General features: G+C 44.8%; 1 protein-coding gene across 1 annotated transcript in view; it reads left to right on the top strand.

Moving 5' to 3' along the window:
• DMRT1 (doublesex and mab-3 related transcription factor 1) overlaps positions 1-20,678 on the top strand; it is a 61,852-nt gene that overhangs the window by 23,422 nt on the left and 17,752 nt on the right. The window contains exons 3-4 of the mRNA XM_075078517.1: positions 143-426; positions 11,051-11,213. Of these exons, the coding sequence (XP_074934618.1) occupies positions 143-426; positions 11,051-11,213 (447 nt within the window). The remainder of the gene's footprint in view (positions 1-142; positions 427-11,050; positions 11,214-20,678) is intronic.

Raw genomic sequence — 20,678 nt, 5'->3', positions numbered from 1 at the left:
TGTTTCCCTTTCAGCTCTTATCTCTTCCTATTTGTTACCCTGAGCCCAGCCTTCAGGAGAAGTAATAGCTCATAAGAAGGTGAAAGGTAAAGGTCTTCATGGAGCCTCTTGTTTCATAATGGCTTGTTTTTTTCTTTTCCAGAGGGACGGATGCTCATTCAGGACATCCCTTCCATCCCCAGCAGAGGGCACTTGGAGAGCACGTCTGATTTGGTTGTGGACTCCACCTACTACAGCAGTTTTTACCAGCCGTCCCTGTATCCTTACTATAACAACCTGTACAACTACTCCCAGTACCAAATGGCAGTGGCCAGTGAGCCTTCCTCAAGTGAGACAGGGGGTACGATTGTAGGGTCGGCCATGAAAAACAGCCTTCGAAGCCTCCCAGCAACATACATGCCAAGCCAGTCGGGAAAACAGTGGCAGGTATGATGTTATAAAGGTGTTACACAGAAGGGTGAGGTGGACAGTAAGCTGCTTCTTGGGCCTGATTCTGACCTTCTATCTGCTGATTTCATGGCAGTGCAAAACCAGAACCAGATTCCAGGACCCATGTTAGGAAAGTTAGCTGAAATGGGTGGTTATGATGCAGAACAATTAAAGCAATGATACAGGTGGATTACCACAAGCATGGGTAAAAGGCACCCACTTAATTTTATCTTCTGATTTACATCATGGTAGATTATGGACTGTTTTCCAGAAAGAGTCCAAATTACCTAACATAGCATCCTGGGAGCTTCAGGTGTCATTTCTGTGGGGCTTTGATCTTCAGGAAGCTGTTCTTTCCTCTTCCATCTTTCACATCCAAGGCACTGAAGAGACCCAGGAGACCGTGCTGTTGTGCAGTGGGTTGGTGGCAGTCAGCTGGCAGTGACAGGGTGTGTTGCTAATTGTGTGTTCTGGCAGTATCAGCTCCAGGGCTTGCAATTTTGACTTGGGTAACTCAAGTTACAGTCTGTGCCTAAGAGGTTCACACCAGAGCTCTGTGTATTTCATTAGTTAGGGTATTAAGCTAGCTGAGCCCTCTCAGTCTAGGACTTGATAATTGTAGCCTCCAACTCAGTACTGGTCAGAAACTGGAAAAAGGGAAAATCTGCCAAGGCAGGGAATTCTTGGCAAAGTAAGCAGAGCCATTTCAGTGGCTCAGAGGCGATTCAGTCCTGGGGCTGCAGTGGTGCTTTTCTGCCTGAGATTAAACTCTGGAGGCTGCACCCTCTGTGTCTGCACAGGCCCGTGTCCCTTGTCCGTGGGCAAGAGAGGACAGACCTCTTCTATGGAGCATCAAGAGAGGGCAGGCTGCCTTCTGCAAAGGCTCTGTTGTGAAACCGCTCAACAAAAGATTAAATGTCCACCATAACCTCCTTTCTGAAGGGAGCAAATGGGTCATCCCCTTTGCTGACAGAATTCCTCTAGCAATTCTGGCACAGGGACCAACTCTGAAAGGGCATTTTAACTTCTGATACCGAGGAGGTGGAACTAAGACCAGGGTGATTACAATTACTGTAGCAGTCCATATCACCTTCAGTGAGCCTTTCCTATCATTAGACACTTTTTTTAATGGGAAGGTCCTTCTGAAAATGCAGGGACCTCCTGGGGCAACAGTTGGCAGGTCCATAAATTGTAAGATCATGGCTCTACACCAGTCTCCATTTAGTACTGTTCGCCCTGAGTACAGCTGTATGGGGAAAAGAGCTGCCTCCCTCCCTTCTGCCATGTGAGCCCATACCATGAGAGCTTTCTTCTCTCAGTGTGTTGACAGGCTTCACCACAATCACCTTCAAGTACATGGAGGTACGCCTTTTCAGATAGGCTAGTTGATAGCATCCTCTCTAGCTGCTGAATTTGATCACCACATCAGGGGAAGAATTAGTCAAGGCAAGCTGGGGGTGGGATTTTGTGCATGGTAATGAGGTGAGATGCCAATGGTTTTTTAGCTTTTTCATTTTCATTGATTAGGTTAACCTGGCATGTCATAGCAGAGTATTTCAGAAAATTGCTTTTTCTGAAGCTTTTGCAGTACCTGGCTTGTAAGAGCCTACTGCATAGCTGGTGCTTGGATACACTATCACAACACAAACGAAGGGCAGCAACATTTATGTTGTGAAAATAATGTTCTTGCAGGCTGCTAGTTCCACACTTCACCATTCCTCCAGCCAGTAGAAGCTTCTGTGATTTTACTTCCTTGGGAAAAATAAAAGTAAATTACAGGTGTTGACTATTCTAGCACATGGTGTTCGAGGAACAGATACATGAGGGTGTGTTAAAATATGTTAAACCCTGGAGTGGAGATGATGTGCTCTTGGTTCTTTTGTCATGTACCGTATCTGAAACTAGACTCTGTGGGTAAGAAGTCTTGGCCTAGAGGGTCCATTGTCTCACTCTGAGATTGCCTGTTTCTTGTGGGGCCTTTGACACCCCTTAAAGAAATAAAAGCAATAGTATGTTTTCCATTCATTTTTCTGTTGGGGCCCTGCAGAATCTGTAACTAACTTCTGCTTAAGTGGTGCTCAAATTAATGAGATACTGAAGAGGTGATTAAGGAAGAAAGAGGTGGTTGTTGTCAGAAAGGACTGTTTTCCTTCCGCCAGCAGGCTCCAAGCACTAGGTGTTCATTCCCATGTTGTAGGATGTATCACATGGTTCCATTCACCTCCATGTGAACTTAGGGTTTTACCTCACCTAAGATTTTTATTTGTCCTGGCCAGACCTTTTGGGATCTCTCAGTGCTGTTCTGGTGAGATGTCTGTGCAGAGAGACTTTCTGCCTGCAGAAGTGACACCCCCAGCTTCTAAATGGTCTAAAACCAGGACCCACCTCTCCTGTTCAGTAGGACAGAGTGTAGTTCAAGGTCAGTGTTGTATAAGTTACAAGCTGTTTCTCAGAGGCTGATCTGCGAGGATTGTTATTGCTGGAAGAGTTACGAATCATGGGGTTTGCATACTGTTATGACAGCATAACATTGCACAAATAATAATAAAAAGTTTTACAGTGAGAGCTAGGCTAAATAATGCTTGATGGCAGTGGGTACAGCGATGCCAAGGTTGTAAAACACTGTGTGGCATTGAATATGGTTTCCTGGAAGCGGAACAAGCTCTCAGCAGCTGCACATGGTTAAACATCGGTTCTGCCCATGGAAGATTACCAGCAAGGGAAGATCACCAAAATACAGTGTTAAATGGAGAAGGATGAGTGAGTTTCTCTGTCAAGCACGGTAAGGAGTTACAGGAGAGTTTCAAAGCATGATCCACAAAGAGGAAGTGGACCTTGCTTACACCTTCAGGGGTTTTTGCTGGTGAACCTGTGCAGGCTGTTTCTCTCCAGAGGAAACACATAGTTGTATCTACACAGGGATGTTTGCTGGACTGCCTGTACTGACTGGGTTTACTTTTTACTTGCACAGGCTTTCTTAACCAGTCTTCCAGAATGAATCATAGAATCACAGAATCATTAAGGTTGGAAAAGACCCTTAAGATCATTCAGTCCAACCACTAACCTATCACTGCCAAGTCCACCACTAACCATATCCTCAAGCACCACGTCTACCCTTCTTTTAAATACCTCCAGGGATGGAGACTCAACCACTTCCCTGGGCAGCCTGTTCCAATGCCTGAACCCTTTCCGTGAAGAAGTTTTCCTAATATCCAACCTAAACTTCCCCTGGCGCAGCTTGAGGCCATTTCGTGTTGTCCTATCACTTGTTACCAGGGAGAAGAGACCAACACGCACATCACTACAACCTCCTTTCAGGTAGCTGTAGAGAGCGATAAGGTCTCCCCTCAGCCTCCTCTTCTCCAAACTAAACAACCCCATTCCCTCAGCCGCTCCTCATAAGACCTGCTCTCTAGACCCTTCACCAACTTTGTTGCCCTTCTCTGGACACACTCCAGCACCTCGATGTCCTTCTTGTAGTGAGGGGCCCAAAACTGAACACAGTCTTCAAGGTGCGGCCTCATCAGTGCCGAGTACCGGGGCACGATCACTGCCCTGCTCCTGCTGGCCACACTGTTCCTGATACAAGCCAGGATGCTGTTGGCCTTCTTGGCTGCCTGAGCACACTGCTGGCTCATGTTCAGCCGGCTGTCCAACCAACACCCCCAGGTCCTTTTCCTCCAGGCAGCTCTCCAGCCACTCTTCCCCAAGCCTGTAGCATTGCATGGGGTCTGCTCATGTGACTGGTAGTGTTATAACTGTTTTGATCAAGGTTTTTGATTCTTCCTTCTTTTCCAGAATGTTAGGTGTGCAATTCCTGCTGTGACCAAATCAGGGTAGCTTGCTAAGCTGTGAGCACACCGGAGGGTTTCTTCGTTGTTATAAGCCACCCGTGTGCTCTCTGGAAGGTATCCTAGTTTAAGCAGTGTGGACAAGATCCCTGCCGTTCCCAGACTCTGTTGGTGGAGGCTTGCTTGTCGTGGAATAACTGTAACCACACAAGGAGAACTGCATACTTAAATTAAAATTACTTCTAGATGCAGACAAGGCCTTGAGCAGCCCAGCTGCCTGCTGTTGCAGAATTTAGGGAGCAAGGGAGAAAAGCCAGGGAGGAAACGTGTGAGTGTGTGTGGGATGGGATGAGGATTAATGCATCATTGAGCCTTGGCAAATAAACTGAATCACTGAATCTTTAATGTAGATTAATGTCAGATTTCATTAGTCTTTGTTCTTTGCAGAGGCTCGCGTACTTGAGTGGATTCATACAGGTGCGATTTTTTTTTTTAGATATTTCTGTGTAGGTTTTGTTCATTTGTATATAATTATCCCAGAAGCTATATCCATCATGATTTGATAAGCATAATGAAGATTATAGTTTTGGTCAAGACCTTTCAGTCATTTATATTCTGCTGCTTTTGCCAGCTCTAAGGCACATAATCAGGTATGTCTGGTGTTGCACCTGGTAGAAAAGGCAAGCTTAGGTCAGAGAGGAAACGTAGCAGATGTGGTAGTTACTGTGCATATCCTTTCACTCTAGTTCTGTGTGAGTGTCTGGACCCTCACTTGAAGCTCTCATAATTGTTCAATACAATAGAAATTTATGTGCAATCAATCCAATTAACAGTTAAATGAGTTCACCAACTGCCAGTCAGAGCATGTTGGTATACAGTGGAAGTTAGTGCTTCTGAAACTGGTGTCACTGCCACCTGCTCAGGAAGAGCAACTGGAAAATGATGGGATGACTGCAGTCATTTCTACCACAACAAAAGTAAAACATGGATGGACACGTCTGAGTCTGATCAGGTTAATTCTCCAAGCTGGCAATGAAACTGCTGGTGTGTGACTCACAGCATAAGGTTAATCGGGATTCCTTGTGAGTTAGCATCATCCCTAAAAAATGTTTAGAAGTATTCTGATTCCTACAGCTACGCTAGCTACGGGCTGTAGGAACCATTAAAAATCCACAAGATGCACCCGTCATGCCTGGGGACCAGTGGCTGAGTTTTCTTTGTTATTCTGGTAACTCCAGGGATCCTGCTTTGGAGAAAGATTAAGGCTGGCTAGGAGGTTTTGGGCAAATTTCACAATTTAATGTAATTTCTGTTTCATGCTCTGAGGTGGGTTTTTTCCTCTTGTTCTTTTTTTTTTTTTTTAAATGTGGCTTGGCAAATCAGTATTCTCACTTCCAAAACTTCAACTTTTTTTGTTGTTTCCTTAAACCAGTTTAGAGCAAAAACCTGAAATAAGTGTTGGTGAGAGTCAGACTGAGATATTTTAACTAATTTTCTGATATGGTAATTATGTTTACTCTTTGGAAGTGAAATATTTAGGATTGCTGAGGTAGGAGACTGGTTTTTAAGGATTTCTTTAAAAGTAGCAAACATATAAAACTGTCTTTTACTAAATTGAGAAAAGTGTAGTTGTGATAAGGCAGCAGGCAGCTCGAACTCTTAAGAATAGCTGCTTGCTAGTAGAAAATATTGCTCTTTTCAACTTCTACAACCTGTTTCTAGCTTCTGGCACAGTTTTTCCTCCAATAAGCCTGGCCGTCTTTCAGAAATGTGCAGTCTAACTGTCCAGAAGAAGGTGTAAAGTGTGTGTGTGTGTAAATATATACACTTTGTGCAAGACACCCAACACAATCCCCATTTTATGTGTAAGCAGTGTATTATATACTGTATTCATAATATACCCTTCACACTACAGATTTATGCTAAAAGTATCCTAATGTTTCTGACAGCTCATGTGTGACATGAATGCAATCCATATTTCTTGGAGGAGCTAATCTAAGCGGTTTATTTTCCGATACTGCTGATAGGGCTATATCTCTAGGTGTCACCGCAGTTGAGATTCTGATGGTAACATATTGTTTATGGGTCACTGCCTTTGTCTGAAAGAATAGGTTGGAACAGAATAGCAAAGGTTAATTAAATTTGTCTATCAAGGAGGGACAGATATAGATGTCTCCTGTATTTTCTGTGCTAGAATCAAAGTAAGTAAAGCCAGAGTATCAGAGGCTTGGTTTTCCTTGTGTTGGAAAATATGCTTAGCTGGTTTTAGGAATGAAACAAAGCCACCTTGGGCAGCACAATGGCAGCAGTAGTTGTGAGGGGACAGCTCATAGGCCATAGCATTGCAAGGTGGGAGAGTAGCTGCAACCCTGGTTACAGCCAGGGAAACTGAGGCAGGGAAGTGTTAAATAACTTGCCCATAGTCACACAGCCCGCAGGTGACAGAGTGGAGGTTCTTGATGTGTGGATTTCTACTCCAGTGCCCAGCAGACGCCTGTCACCTCATGCCAAAAACTGACCTGTCAATTCTGTAGTTTGCAGACAGTGACACATAAATGCAAAATACAATTTTATGCCCCCCTAAAGTTGGCTTTATTTTTAAGATCAAGGCAGAAGGAGGAGGCTGTGTTAAGACTTTTAATGGAGTTTCTCTGATATTTCCATAATTACTGGTTTTGTTTTAAGGCAGCTGTTAGTGAGTGATGGGTGAGATAGAAAGATGGAAAGCCTGGGTGAAGTGGTTTGGCGGAGATCACGTGGCACAGCAGTGGCAGGGCCAAAAGGTAGTACTTTGATCTCTTGTGTTGCTCTGAATTTTTTGCACCCCTTGTCACCCGGGATTAGCATCTGTGACCTCCTCCTACTTGCCCTCTTGGAAATAAGCCCCATAGTCAAGATCAACTGCAAAATGTGAAGGTGCTGCTAAGAGTAACGCTGGCTTGCTTGCAAGGAGGTTGTGGCTGGCAGCTATTGCAAATAAAAGAATTAACCCAGGTGATGTTTTGTCTGAATAAAGCATCTGGGCAAGGCTGGACCATTTTCTAGTCTTTAAGGCTGGAAGGAGACGTTAGCCACCACTTACACCTGCCTAGCCTCTTTTCTGTCTCTGGTCTGGCCACCTCCTGTCCTCGGCTCTTCTTCCATTGAAGATGATGTGTAGAGGTTATTTAGATGCTGCCTGCAGCTTGGATGTAGGAGCTGGGCTTTACCTTGCTCTCCTACCAGCTGTTGAGAAAGCTTTTTTACAGGAATGGTCTGACCTGACACAAGAGCATTTTCTTTATGCTTCTCTGGCTTTTGCTACATACTCTGTCACATCTGGGCACTGCTGTAGGGCAGCACTGACTGTTGTGCTCAGTGGCAGAAAAATCCTGCTTCCAACTTGCCTTTTTGTGGATGAGCTGTAGCTGTCTCTTGATTCCCCACACTGGCTTTACAAGGGAACAGGGGAAGAAGTTCCACTGCATCCACGGTCTTTCAATCAAGCCATATTTGTTTGTTCATGAGTTACAAGGATCCCACTGTTGCTTGCTGTACATCCTTTAAAAAGTTACTGAGTGTGCACTGTATTGTACAATTTAGGGGAACCCATAAATAGGCCAAATGTGCTTCTCCGATGATCTGTGTCTCTCAGTGAAGTCAGTGAGGTACTTGGCAAATTGATCCTGCATCTGGGGCAGGGCACGAACAATGTGTGGCTGGAAGGGGGTGCGCTGCAAGTGTGCAACTCGGGTGTTCAACTCAGGAGCTCAACTTGCGCTCTGCGAAGAGCAAGTGTGTGCCCTTCCCTTCCACAGCCCTTGCCTGTTCTGGCCTCACTGTGGGGCTGGAAGGGGCGAGGGAGGCAGGAGACACCAGAGGGCCAGGTATCTCCTTTTCTTGTGATCCCTGCATGACCCCAGCATTCCCCCAGGACAGGACCAAGGGAAGGATCTCAAACCTGGCACCTGGCTGCAGCATTTGGAAGGCTGGACTGCCCCAGGTTAGAAATAATCTCAATATTCCAGGGTTTCCCCAGGACTGTGTTTATCTCCCTTTCTGGTACCTAAAAATGTGCAAGGACTCTCCAGAGCTGCAGGAGTTAATACAGAGCAAATGCCCCTTCTCATGGGGTAATGATCTCCTAAGCCCCCTTTTTAATGCAGTGCTAAGGTCAAGAATTTTTATGACTGGTTGTTTTTTATTGTTACTGTAAAATAGGATTGCTAAGCACTATAAAAAGGAAACCTTATGGTTCAGATTTACTGCGGAGTTTATTCTAAACAGTTTAATAAAACAAACCCAAAAGCTTTTAGATTTTCTTCAGCGGTTAATACACAGCATATTCTTTGCAGAGCCAAGCCTCTGGCTGTCGGTCGAACTGTGGTTCATAGACTTGGCGTGGGTAATAAGATTATAAAACATGTCTGTTGCTAGCCAGCTACCACACACTAATAATAATAGTAGTAATAATTCATTGCATCCAGAGATTTTAGGTGAGTTGTTTTTTTAAGAAATGGAGAAAAACCCTAACAAAAGGTATGAAAGGAAACAGGTCACTGTATTCCCTTTACAGGGAGAGGAAACATGTGTGTGATGGTTTCAGTGCCAGTGAGTGATCCCTCCATTTTGTTACAGCTGAAATAATGCTGTCTCCTGCAGGCGTCCTTTTCTCTGTGGTACACGTGCACACATGCAGTTGCAGAAGGGAGAGATGGAGAAGTGAGGACTGCGGATGCTGCCCACAGCCGTACCTTACCGAGGGAAGTTGGTGTGTGCAAAACAGCAGGCAGAGAGGAGTTTGCTAACTTTTTTTCCCCAGTAGTTCTAGATCTGTTGAGCTTCGTGGGTGTGCAGATTCAAGAAGGCCTTTGGACTGAGCTTTTGGGGAATTAGTATTGCCAATCCATAATTTCAGGGCAGAGGCAGCCTGGGTTTTATTGAGAGAGGTTGTGTGTAAAGCACAGATAATCTGTTTCCAAGAGGAGACTGCCCTTTTTCAGAACAGCAGAGGGGATATCGTGACTCATTTGAGTTGAGGCTTCCTTGAGGTAACATGTAAATTTTTTTTAGGAGAATTTACTATTTATCATGGATGAAACTTCAGTGCATGTTGAACTTCTGTATGCATACGGTACAGATGGTAGAACAATCGCCTTTTAAGTATTGCTTTAATTTATAATAGAAGAACTCTTACTTTCACAGACAAAATGCGATCCCTCAGTGCATGTGCAAATATGCGCGACTGTGCTGCTGTCAGAAGTTGGGCAGGGGTGCACTTTGCTTTCTGTAAACAGCCACCACTCTTTCTTGACACTTAATCTTGCTGCAAACCTGGCTTCACATGGAAAGCGGGATGTTGTCCCCTGTCTCAGAGAGCACCAGCAGGATTTTATGTGGCTCAGGCCATGTTGTTTCCAGCCAGACATACTAAAATGAATATTCAATTATTAAGGGGACCCCTGGAAAACAAGGGGTGACTGCATTCTGGCTGCTTTGGTAGGAGGTGCCGGTGGGTTCTTCTGCCAGGACCAGACCCTGGGGGTCTGCTGGTGTGGGGCAGCCATCTGGGACAGCAGTTTCACCCCCTGCCTCTGTTGCTCTCTGGGTCTGAGATTCACAGCATGGGAAGGTCTGAGGAGCAGGGCTTCACACACAGCTGGCTGGGACTCACGGGAACCGCAGTGGAGCAAGCAGAGCTCCGCTCACCTCTAACCGAGGTGAGGCGTGACTGAAAAGGCTGTCAGGCACTTCTGCTTGCGAAGACGACATCTAATGACATAGCTGGACGTGCATTACTCTTAGCACTGCTGCCTTTATACCTGGTACAAAATGTACTTTTTCTCTGGCCAGAAGCTTTCCACCCTACAGTCGTTCTGCCCAGCAGACCTTTCCTGTTGAAAATCCTAATCTTGTGAAGTGTTTGGCTGTGCTTTTTGGAGCACTGTAGCCATGTTAAATTGTAGGGCTTTGGAACAATAATACTAGATGGTAGTTCTTTCATAAAACAAAAAATTTAAAAAACATGACTGCCTCTCTGAGGAGATCAGTTTGGATGATTTCAGGGCATTGCAGTAAGGTAAACTTTGATTTCTGAGTGCTTTGCTGGAGGCTGTGGGAGGGAGACAGGGTTGTCTGGTGGACACTATGCTGACACAGCAGGCCTGCTGGCTGGTGTCCAGCTGTGGCTCCACTACAGGCTTCCCATGTAGTCTGTCCACACCTTGGTTTCTCTGGGTAAACGAGGAAAATATTTTTCCATCTTACTGGGTTGTAAGAAAAGCATTGTGTTTGTGTGCATGTGTCACTGCTCAGATGCCATGGAGCATGTCCCGAGTGAGTGAGTCAGTAGGACTGTCCTCCTTAGCCACTCTGTAGGTCCCTGACAGAGCAATTACCACCAGTCTGAGACATGTTAGTCTCTGGGGAGGTGTAGGGAGTGGATGGACACTTCACCTCTGACACTGGCCAAGTGCATGCAGTTGAAGGGGTCTGGAAAGCTTCCCATGGTGTCATCTGTGCTGTAAGCAGGGTACTTGCCAGGAAGCTCTATTGCAGCAAAGGGTGCATGTTTGTGTAGCAGATGCAGCTTCACCTGAGGTAAGATGAACCAGCCATAGGTATGCTGGTGCTGCTGCTGCTAGGTCACATCCCGCACCACACCAGCTCACTTGTGGCTGAGGAGTGTGGGCATGCTGTGAGCAAAAACCCAAGGCCAGCATGTCAGGATTTTGCTGCCCATCCACCACCGTGACCTCCTTCAAAGCCGTGTGCGTGTGGGGCAGTGGGCTGCCCGTGCAGTGCTGGGGCTCAGCTCTCACAGGATGCTGTTGCGCTTCTCTCTCTCACAGGTGAAGGGCATGGAGAGCCGCCACGCCGTCAGCTCCCAGTACCGCATGTGCTCCTACTACCCACCTACTTCCTACCTGGGGCAGGGGGTTGGTGCTCCCACATGCCTCCCCCAAATCCTGACCTCTGAAGACATCCCCTCCTACTCGGAGTCAAAAGCAAGAGGTAAGTGCACCCACTGGGGCATCCAGGACCACCTTGCCTCAGGGCAGGCACCCAAGAGGTATGGGTTGCTGCTGGGAAGGAAGCTAGGCATCAGAAGGTAGGTGTTTACAAGACAGTGGCTGTTTTCTGGAAGGTTTGTAGTGTAGTGGCAACACAGGGCTCTTCCTGTACAGTATTGCAAGCTTGTCAGAAGTCTCATGGTTCAGGATCACCTTTCTGCTCCTGTGTATGTCTCAAAGCTGTACAAAGAGTCACTTGAGGTGCCTGCCATCTTTGGTGCTCACCACCTGGCTCCCTCATAGGAATCAAAAATCATCTTTGCCCCAGCCACAGAATTATCTTTTCTCTCTCTTATTCTCAGAAACGCTGTCCGTGATTTTTTTCCACAGGCTCCCAGTGAGTCTTTGCTGTCCACTTCTTTCTGAAATACGTGTGGGAACTACTCCTGCATCCAAAACATGTAGTGAAGCCCTTTGCAGACTTGCTTCCTTATTTACTTTCAAACTCCTCACGCCTTGTTACTTCATTTAAAACTACTCCAGATAAATTTTTCTTTTCATATCCAGTGTTTCTGGGCTGCCCTAAGGATTACTATAATATGCAATAATTTCCAGAAAAAAACATCTGTTAATTTACACTGAGGTTTTGTTGTTTCTCTCGCTTCCTTGTTCCCTTGCTCCGGTAGCAGATAGACTGCACACACAGGCGTTAATGTGGCCCTGCTGGAGCAGACCAACTGCACTGAGCTGCTTCCCTCTCCCTGAAACAGGACAGTAACTGATGCTAGAGGAGCAGGAAAAGAAACAGAAATAGCAGAGTGATCGTACTTCTTATGTCCAAAATCGTCATGCTCCTGCAGCATTCAAAGGTGTCCTGAGCGATTGATTGCCTCTGAACCATTGTTTCAGTTACCAGCAGCAGACCTGCACTCTGTGAATTGAGCTAACCTTTCCATAAGCTTTCCAAACTTTTTGTCTCTTTGTAGCAATCAATGAATTTGGCAGTTTAATTTTGCATGGTCTGTGGGAAGTATTTCTTTTTGCTTACTTTACACCTGCCAGAGTTTTGTGGTTGGTTTTTGGGGGGGGCGTGGTTTTTTTTTTTTCCATGGAGTCACACCACTGGCAGCAGCATCCACCCTCATTTGCTTCTCTGGTGTACTACATTGACATTAATCCTCTCCTCTTTATGTCTGATGGAAGGATGTATGGCTGTGTAGGTTCCATAATCGTTTTTGGTCATGGCCTCTCTGTGGCCGATGTCCTGGTGTCTGCTTCGTATGTACTGTGGTGAAAAATATGGTGGTTGTGTCATGACAGGACCTTAAGGACTCAAATGAAGTTTTGGAAGGTGTGGTGTATAGAAAGTCATACCTGTGGCTGGTGTAAATCAGCACCGAGCCCTTGAATTCAGTAACTCCATAATGATTTATACTGAGGGGGTGGCTGCTCTTTTGGAATGGCTGTTTTCTGAAAGTCTTCCAACTAACTGTGACTTATCAGATAGATGAAGAAATAACACGTGGTGTGACAAAACCTTAGACTTTTCCTCCTTCTCCAGTAGTTTTAAATGGCTTAGAGAAATCAGTGATCCTTGGTTCATTTTCCTTCTCTTTTCTTCAATTTTTCTTCCCTCTTCTCTGACCACCATTGAACAGTGACGTCTTCCTTTCTGCCCATTGGTTGGAGAAGCAGTTGGCTTTATGCTCAACTTCAGTTGACACTTTTTCTTGCATCCATCACTACTAACTCACTAAGAAGTCTTACCAGTTGAGTGTTCTTACAAATAGACAAAAGACCTTATACCCTTTGTTCTCAAATGCACTTCAGTAATTTTTCATCACTCTAGAAAAAAGTTGTGCGTAATGTGCCACTGATTTTTAAACTGCATAAATACTGTGTTTTCAATAATCCCTGACTGCTTCTCCAGACAGTATTCCACACACAGATATTGTTCCCTAAGTTACACCATCAATCAGAAACCGACAAGCAGTGAGATGTAATTTACTGAGATCAAACAGCATTTTCCAGACTCTGAAGAAGTGTTTTTCCATAGCAGGGAGCTAGTGGGTGAAAGAGGCACCAATATTTTTGTGAGAAACTTGGACGTGTGAGCAGGACCATACCCGTTTAATGGGCTTCTTAGAAGCATCTTCCTTTTCGTTGTGCATGTTCTTGGAGTTGATTGCTTTTTCGTTTCCATCTACAGACAAAAGAATATTCTCAGGCTGTTAGTTGATGATTTACACTCCTGTGACATTTTTTTCTGGTGCTTTTCACAGTCCTCAGATGGTTTGAGGGTTTTTGCCTCTTTATTGTCATCTGTGTGAGTGCTGAGTCAGCCAGCAGGCTGTGACCGGTGGATCCTGCATATTAAGGAGGGTGGTCTGTTCCCCCAGCGTACTGACTGCCCATGCTGCAAGGGCTGTCTCATACAAAAGACACATTCTTATGCATTTCTCCATTGACCGATGGGCTGAGTTTTCTGTACAGTGCGTGACTGCTTTGTTTGAAGTCTGGTGACATGAACTCATTTTGCAGCCAAATTTTCAATGAATCAGAAACGTTTAACAAAATTGTTATTAAATTCCCAAGTATAAATCTGAGATAGTCTTAAAACACATGCAGTCTATTACCCACACTTCGGTTGTAACTTCAGCTTTATAGAGGTTTTGCCAGTTCATGTATTATCTCAGTTAGTATTTCAATAAGACTGTTTCATTAGTTTTGTTCTGCTAAGTTAACTGCCTGCTTAGACCAGTTATACTGAAAGGGAGGAGAGATGAGCTAGCAGACCACTGATTTACACTTTCTTTGTTTTTATGAATGCTGCAAAGTTATCAGGAAGCTTCTGACATTTATACATGAGGTCATACCGTGTTACAGTGTGTTGCATATAGGAGTGGGCTTGACATTTGCTGAATGGCAAAACATCATCAGTCAACCTTCTTGCAATTTGAAGTGGTTCTAAGTAAAATGGTTTTGCTTCCAACTAAGCACAGCTGCTGCCCTTCCAGCTGAAACTGGAAGTAATGGGGAGAAAAAGAAGATAAACCAGTGACAAATGGCAAAAGGATGTTTTCAGACGGCTCTCTTAGATCACCAGGTTATAAGTTTTATGTAATAATTTCTAGGTAGTAGAAGGATTTTGTACTCTGTACTTTCAAAAGATTTTTCCTGACCTTTTTTTATGTAAGAGCAATATGATGAAAAGATGTATGAGAGGTTGTTATCAATCCCTGTGCATGCAAAGCATACTTTAAAACATTTCTGACATTTCTTTCTTTTGGAAGAAGCCAAGCTGAGGGATCCTTCTGTGAGAAGTGGAGGAATTAGAATGGGTCACAAAAGGATATTTCATCTCCAAAAGCCAAGTGCGGTATTCCCATGGATTTCTGTGGGACTGCTGCTTCCCCCCCTCCCTTGAAATGGGGCTTTTTCAGGATTGGATCATGGTCCAGGATTGGATAGCACATTCCTCTGATTTTGAATCAGCCCCCCCTGCACTTAGATTTGTGAAACACCTCCACAAGACCTTGGTTTGAGAGACCATGTAAGCACATGCGTTGATCAGGACTGGGTGCCTTAATCTGGGTCCTCTTTCCCCTGAGTAAAAGTTGAGCATTTGCTTATCTCTGTTGCAGTGTCTTCCAGGTTTGGGACAGTGGCAGAAAAATTTAACATTCAAATAGAAGGATGCAAAGGAGAAACATCCCTTTATTTGAAGAGACCTTTGATTTTAAAGAGTTACCTTGTCTTAAAGTTCGCATGGAATAAAAACTCCTCTTTGTCATTATTATGTGAAATGTTGAGATAATTATTCTGTGTGTTTGTGCCCATGGTGAAGGAGATGGCTTGCGTTTAAAATGTTGCTCTAGCTGCTGTTTTTCTAAGTGTCAGGATAGTTGGAAACACAAGTAATGAAGCACTGGGAACAGTCCTATATTTTCAATGTGAACATAAATCAGGAGCCTGAAACTCCTCCCAAACACAAATAAGAAAAACTGATAAAAAGCATTCATTTTGATGCAGGAAAGGTCAACAGTTCTGTGTAAATCAGCAAATCATTTTATGAAGGAGAACGTTTCTGGTAACAGGTTTTTTGTCAACAGAACATTTTCCAGCACTTTCAGAAGACTTTTTCACAGTCCTGTCTAGAAGTTAAATACTGGTACCCCCAATTTTACAGTTGTGGAAATTAAGTTAGCACGGACTTTTCCAGGGTCTGCATTTATAGGTTCACCCTTGGCGTGTTTCTGCTTGGAGACTTACTGCACTTGGTGCTTACCTGCACCCTCAGTAACTTCGCAGAAGCACCAAGTTGCATGGGAATGTTGATCTGCTTGAGGGCAGGAAGGCTCTGCAGAGGGATCTGGACAGGCTGGATTGATGGGCCAAGGTCAACTGTATGAGGTTTAACAAGGCCAAGTGCCGGGTCCTGCACTTGGGTCACAACAACCCCATGCAACGCTACAGGCTTGGGGCAGAGTGGCTGGAGAGCTGCCTGGAGGAAAAGGACCTGGGGGTGCTGGTTGACAGCTGCCTGAACATGAGCCAGCAGTGTGCTCAGGCAGCCAAGAAGGCCAACAGCATCCTGGCTTGTATCAGGAACAGTGTGGCCAGCAGGAGCAGGGCAGTGATCGTGCCCCTGTACTCGGCACTGGTGAGGCCGCACCTTGAAGACTGTGTTCAGTTTTGGGCCCCTCACTACAAGAGGGACGTTGAGTTGCTGGAGAGTGTCCAGAGACAGGCAGCGAAGCTGGTGGAGGGTCTGGAGAGCAGGTCTTATGAGGAGCAGCTGAGGGAATGGGGTTGTTTAGCTTGGAGGGAAGGAGGCTGAGGGGAGACCTTATTGCTCTCTACAGCTACCTGAAAGGAGGTTGTAGTGATGTGCGTGTTGGTCTCTTCTCCCAGGTCACTAGCGATAGCATGAGAGGGGGTGTCTTCAAGCTGCATCAGGGGAGGTTTAGATTGGATATTAGGAAAAATGTCTTTACTGAAAGAGTGGTCAGGCATTGGAACAGGCTGTCCAGGGAAGTGGTTGAGTCTCCATCCCTGGAGGTATTTAAAAGACATGTAGGTGCAGCACTTCAAGGCATGGTTTAGGAGACATGGTAGTGATGGGTTGATGGCTGGACTTGATCCTAGAAGTCTTTTCCAACCTTAATGTTTCTGTGGTTCTATAGATGCCGTATGGAGAACAGTGCTGAGCCATTGGAGAGGCCCATCCAAACTGGAGCAGCTCTGTGAAGAGCTTTTTCCAGTGGTTTCTCAGTCAAGGGCATGTTGGAAACAGTCTCTCTGCTTAACACAAAAAGTTTCATTTTGGCAAAAGTATTGCTGGAATGTGAGGAATGCTGTGTGTGCCAGAAACTTGTAGGAGAGGTCAGATGTTTATTTCAGACTGGGTTACCATGTGCTAAAGTTATGCCCCTCTGTGTGTATATATTTTTTTTTTTGCATGAGTCTGTGCTCTTGAAATGCCATGTGAGGTAAGAGTAATGCTCCAGAGTCACAGGTGGCACCTGGCTGTAGGATCAGAGATGTTAAGAAGTCCTGGTATGAAAAACGTCTTTGAGACCATGTCCTTGAACCTGAACTGCTTTCTGCAAGCATTCAGGCTGCACAGATGCACTGCAGCAAAGCAGGCTGGATTGGTATGGCTAAGAAATTACCCAAAAGAGAGGAAAAAAGCATTGTATCTATCTGCACTTTACTTGCAGCCAGCTGACAAGATGCACTGGCAGAGCTGTACTAATAAACCCCTTAGACAAGTGGGGTGCAACATCAGAAAATAGCCCAAATTTTCCTCCATCAGTGTAAGCTGAAGAGTAGCCTTGGCAGTCCTTGGGGACTGGGCATTGTCAAGCCTGAGAGGAACCAGTTCTACTCCTTTTCTGTGCACCTCTTCAGTAGAGCACTAGCAGAAATACATTTTGAATTTGGAGGGGTTTCAGCAGCATAATATGTGGGGAGCATATAATTTTGCTCCTAGAACTGATGCAGTTCGGCAATGTTTAGCTTGTGTGTTCTGTGTGTGTTTTATCTGTGCGTCTTTTGCTTAGAAGTTCAAGAGTGTGCTATCCTTAATGATGAAGGAGCAAGCAGTGTTTGCTGAAACTCCAGGTGGTATTTTCCACTATCCATCTTACATAAAACTTTCACAGGTAAATTTTGACATAAGACAAAAGAAGAAAGGAAGGGATAATCATTTAAATCCAGAGATCTTGAACAGTCAGTTCAAGTGGGTCACTTGATCTTTGCACATTTGTTTATCTTTTTTTGTCCATTCTCATTGCTGCTACTTAGAGCCTCCAATGGCTGTACTGTGTGCAGCTTCTGTTAGGCACTCATTACAAGGATGGTGAGCAGATTTTAAACTGCATTTCTCCAGGGCTTGGTTTACAGGGCTTGTTGTGCGTGTGCATTGCAACATTTTACAGACATTTCTAGGCAGATTCCCTCTTAATATGCCATTTTCATTTTCAATAAAAAGTTTAATTCTGGGCTTAGATGCCTAGACAGCTGTTGGGTTTGGGGATTTTTTTTTTATCTTTTAAACCAAGCAAGTCGCTAACCCCCATATGTGATGTTCTTATTCATATTTCATTGTTACATTAGCTGTAGCAGCAGCTATCAAGATACATTTGAGAATATGAGGCATATTCAGTGTAAGCTCTGGCAACTAATTTTTTTTGTGCGTTGAAGCCTTTTTGTAAATTATTGGTCTGTATTCTAAATTAGGCTGGATTGGTGAACCTTTGGCCGATACTAAAATAACTTTATGAGGACTGATTGATAGAGAAGGGAATTCCTGAAAAGAAATTTGCTTACATCCCATTTTCCTTCTGTTTATTCCTGACTAAAAAGCTTATTTTCGTACTTTCTTCTCTAAATGCAACCTTTATGTTACGCTCACTCAAAAGCACACAGAAATAAAATAATACGTGCAGCAAAGCAACTTGTCATCGGGCAATTGCAGAATTATGGGTTTGATTCATGAGTCATGCTGATTCATGCCAGGATGGCTGATGAGCCCTTGTTGTTTGATCTGTGGGAAGCTGCTGGTCCTGCTGTAGGAGCTGAGCAAGCTGTATTTTTGCTGTTTTTCTTCCAAGCCTGTGCTTGTAGAAATCGGATTTTTTTGGAGTGAGGTTTTAGCATCTTCTAGGAGGAATAGTAAGCTCTCATGAAAATTACTTGTGAATCCTTTCATTTGTCAGTGCCCTAGCAAGAGAGAGTGGGACAGCATGAAGCTGTGGGAGATGCTGGTGGGACCCTATCCACCCACACCAGCAAACCCACATCCACCCAGAAAGGGGTCAGCCCGGCCAGTAGTTGAGCAGTGGAAGAAAGGTTTTTATCATGGCATGTATTTATCCACGCTATAATATTTTGTGTGTGTCAAAGGGTGCAGGGTTTTTAAAATTCAAGCCTGTGTTTTGGGCTTGCAGGCATTGGTTTGGTAAAATAGGGATTTAAGGAAAGTCCTTCTGTTCTGAGGAAAATCAAATCAACAATGTAGTTGGCCGTGGCAGGTGCAGATCCAAGACAATAAATTTAAACCTACTGCCAAAATGTCTACTTTTCTTAGTTTTCTTCTGTGAAAAGAAGTTCCCGGTGTCCCATCAACCCCAGTCTGAAAATGACAAGTTTTAACATGCACTCTTCACTCTTGCTGGCCCTTGCTGAAGGTGCAGCAGGGAGCCAGCGCCGCAGTGAGTGATGCCACCTTGGCACACGGCAGAATGCACGTGGCGGCACTGCATCCCACGACAGGCATCAGCATCTCTCTGCAAGCCCCTGCTGGAGTGCTGTTCTGGGTTGAGTAATGGCTCTGTTTGATTGCTTTCACTGGACACCTTCCCTCTTTCCCTTTATCTTTTTTTACAGAGGCAGGTTTCTTCTCAGTCCCTCTTGCAGTTAGCAGCATTTTGGAGCCACACGTCAGGGACCAGTGCTTTATATCCACTGCAAGCCTGGACTTACTTTCTGCCTGTTTGAGCTGCTCTTTGTGTGGGACAGAGGATGTTACTATAGCTGGTGAGGCTGTGTGGGTTTTTTTTCTCACACTTGGAAGGATGTTGGATACTTCACTGAAAAAATCCACACCATCAATTGAGCTGCTTCCTTTTACACCCAGTGTGGGTTTGACATTCTGATTTTATTACCCCTGGATACAGAACTTTTCCCACTGCAAGCAGAAATTGATAGAAATTAATAGTAAAGCAAATTTTGCCATAAGGTGATAAAACAAATGAAGACATCTTGTCAGGACAGTGGTGATAACAGTGTGCTTTCCCAGGCACGATTTGTAGTTGTAACAAACTGTGGAACTGCTCACCTCTTTGCTTTGCTTTAATGTGCAGTTGCATCCTCACAGCTTGACTGGTTAAGAGAAGAGGGAACTCCACCCCATATTCAGCGTGTGCTGTGCGTGAGGGTCTGCATAGAGCATCTTGCAGTTCACACCAGCTTTGCAGCTCGGGTGACAGTCTCCAGTGGGGCTAATGCTTCTGCAGCCTCTTCTGCTTATAAAGGCATTCCTATATGCAACCCTTTGCAGATTGTGAGAAACTCAAGCAAAAGAAGAATTTGCTACTGATCTCAAAAGAAAAGAGAAATGAAAAGAAAAAGGCAGTATTTCTAAGGTTCTGTGGTGTGGACTGGCTTCACCTCTAGCAGGGAGGCAGTGAGCCGAATTGTGACTCTTTCGAAGAGGTTGTTGCAGTCTGTGGCGCTACTCCCACCCCAGAATGATCTCAGGGAAAACAAAGAAGGGTATCTCTCCCTGTTGCCATGCTTGCATGCCGTGAGCAGTCTCCTTTCTCTCTGCATTATACCCTGTTGCCAAAGTAAACTTCTGAAAGAAGACAAAAGTAGTTTTCTACAAGCAGTGGGCAAAGGAGCTGGAGGATGGCTGAGCGCTGTGTGTAACTGCACGAGATAGAGGGGAATCGTGGTGTGTGAGCAGACACCCCGTCATTCATTCTGCCCATTTTATAAATATGCATATTTATATTGCATGTGTAAATAATACCAGGGTGTGTTGCCTGCGCATGATGTATGTAACCCTGCAGGGCAGGGTGGGGGGTGGATACCAAGGCTACTTAATGGGCTTTCTTAATTTAGCAACCATTAGCATGCCTGCCTGTCAAATGTTTTTAATTCTACGCTTCAGTGTAACCGATGAGTTTATTTCCAGTGCTCCATGCAGGCATAGCTTAGGCCAAGTACAAGTTGAATAACCTTCAGGAAAGCTGTGCTGTCCTTCTGTCGGCCGCTGTCTTTGAAAATTGCCTGCAGAGTTAGTGAGCAGGAACAGTTAAGATTTACAAACAATGATGAAGCTTGTCATGCATCTTTCACCATTCATCATCTGGGTGCCGTGGCTGGGCGGTGAAGTGTTCTTCATAAAAACCAGCTCAGTGTGAAATACACCTCGCAGCAATGTTTACTGCTCTGA

Source organism: Phalacrocorax aristotelis, chromosome Z, assembly GCF_949628215.1.
Source record: "Phalacrocorax aristotelis chromosome Z, bGulAri2.1, whole genome shotgun sequence".
Classification (NCBI taxonomy): Eukaryota; Metazoa; Chordata; class Aves; order Suliformes; family Phalacrocoracidae; genus Phalacrocorax; species Phalacrocorax aristotelis.
Note: the sequence above shows the minus strand (reverse complement) of the source record. Positions and strands in the feature narration are given on the sequence as shown.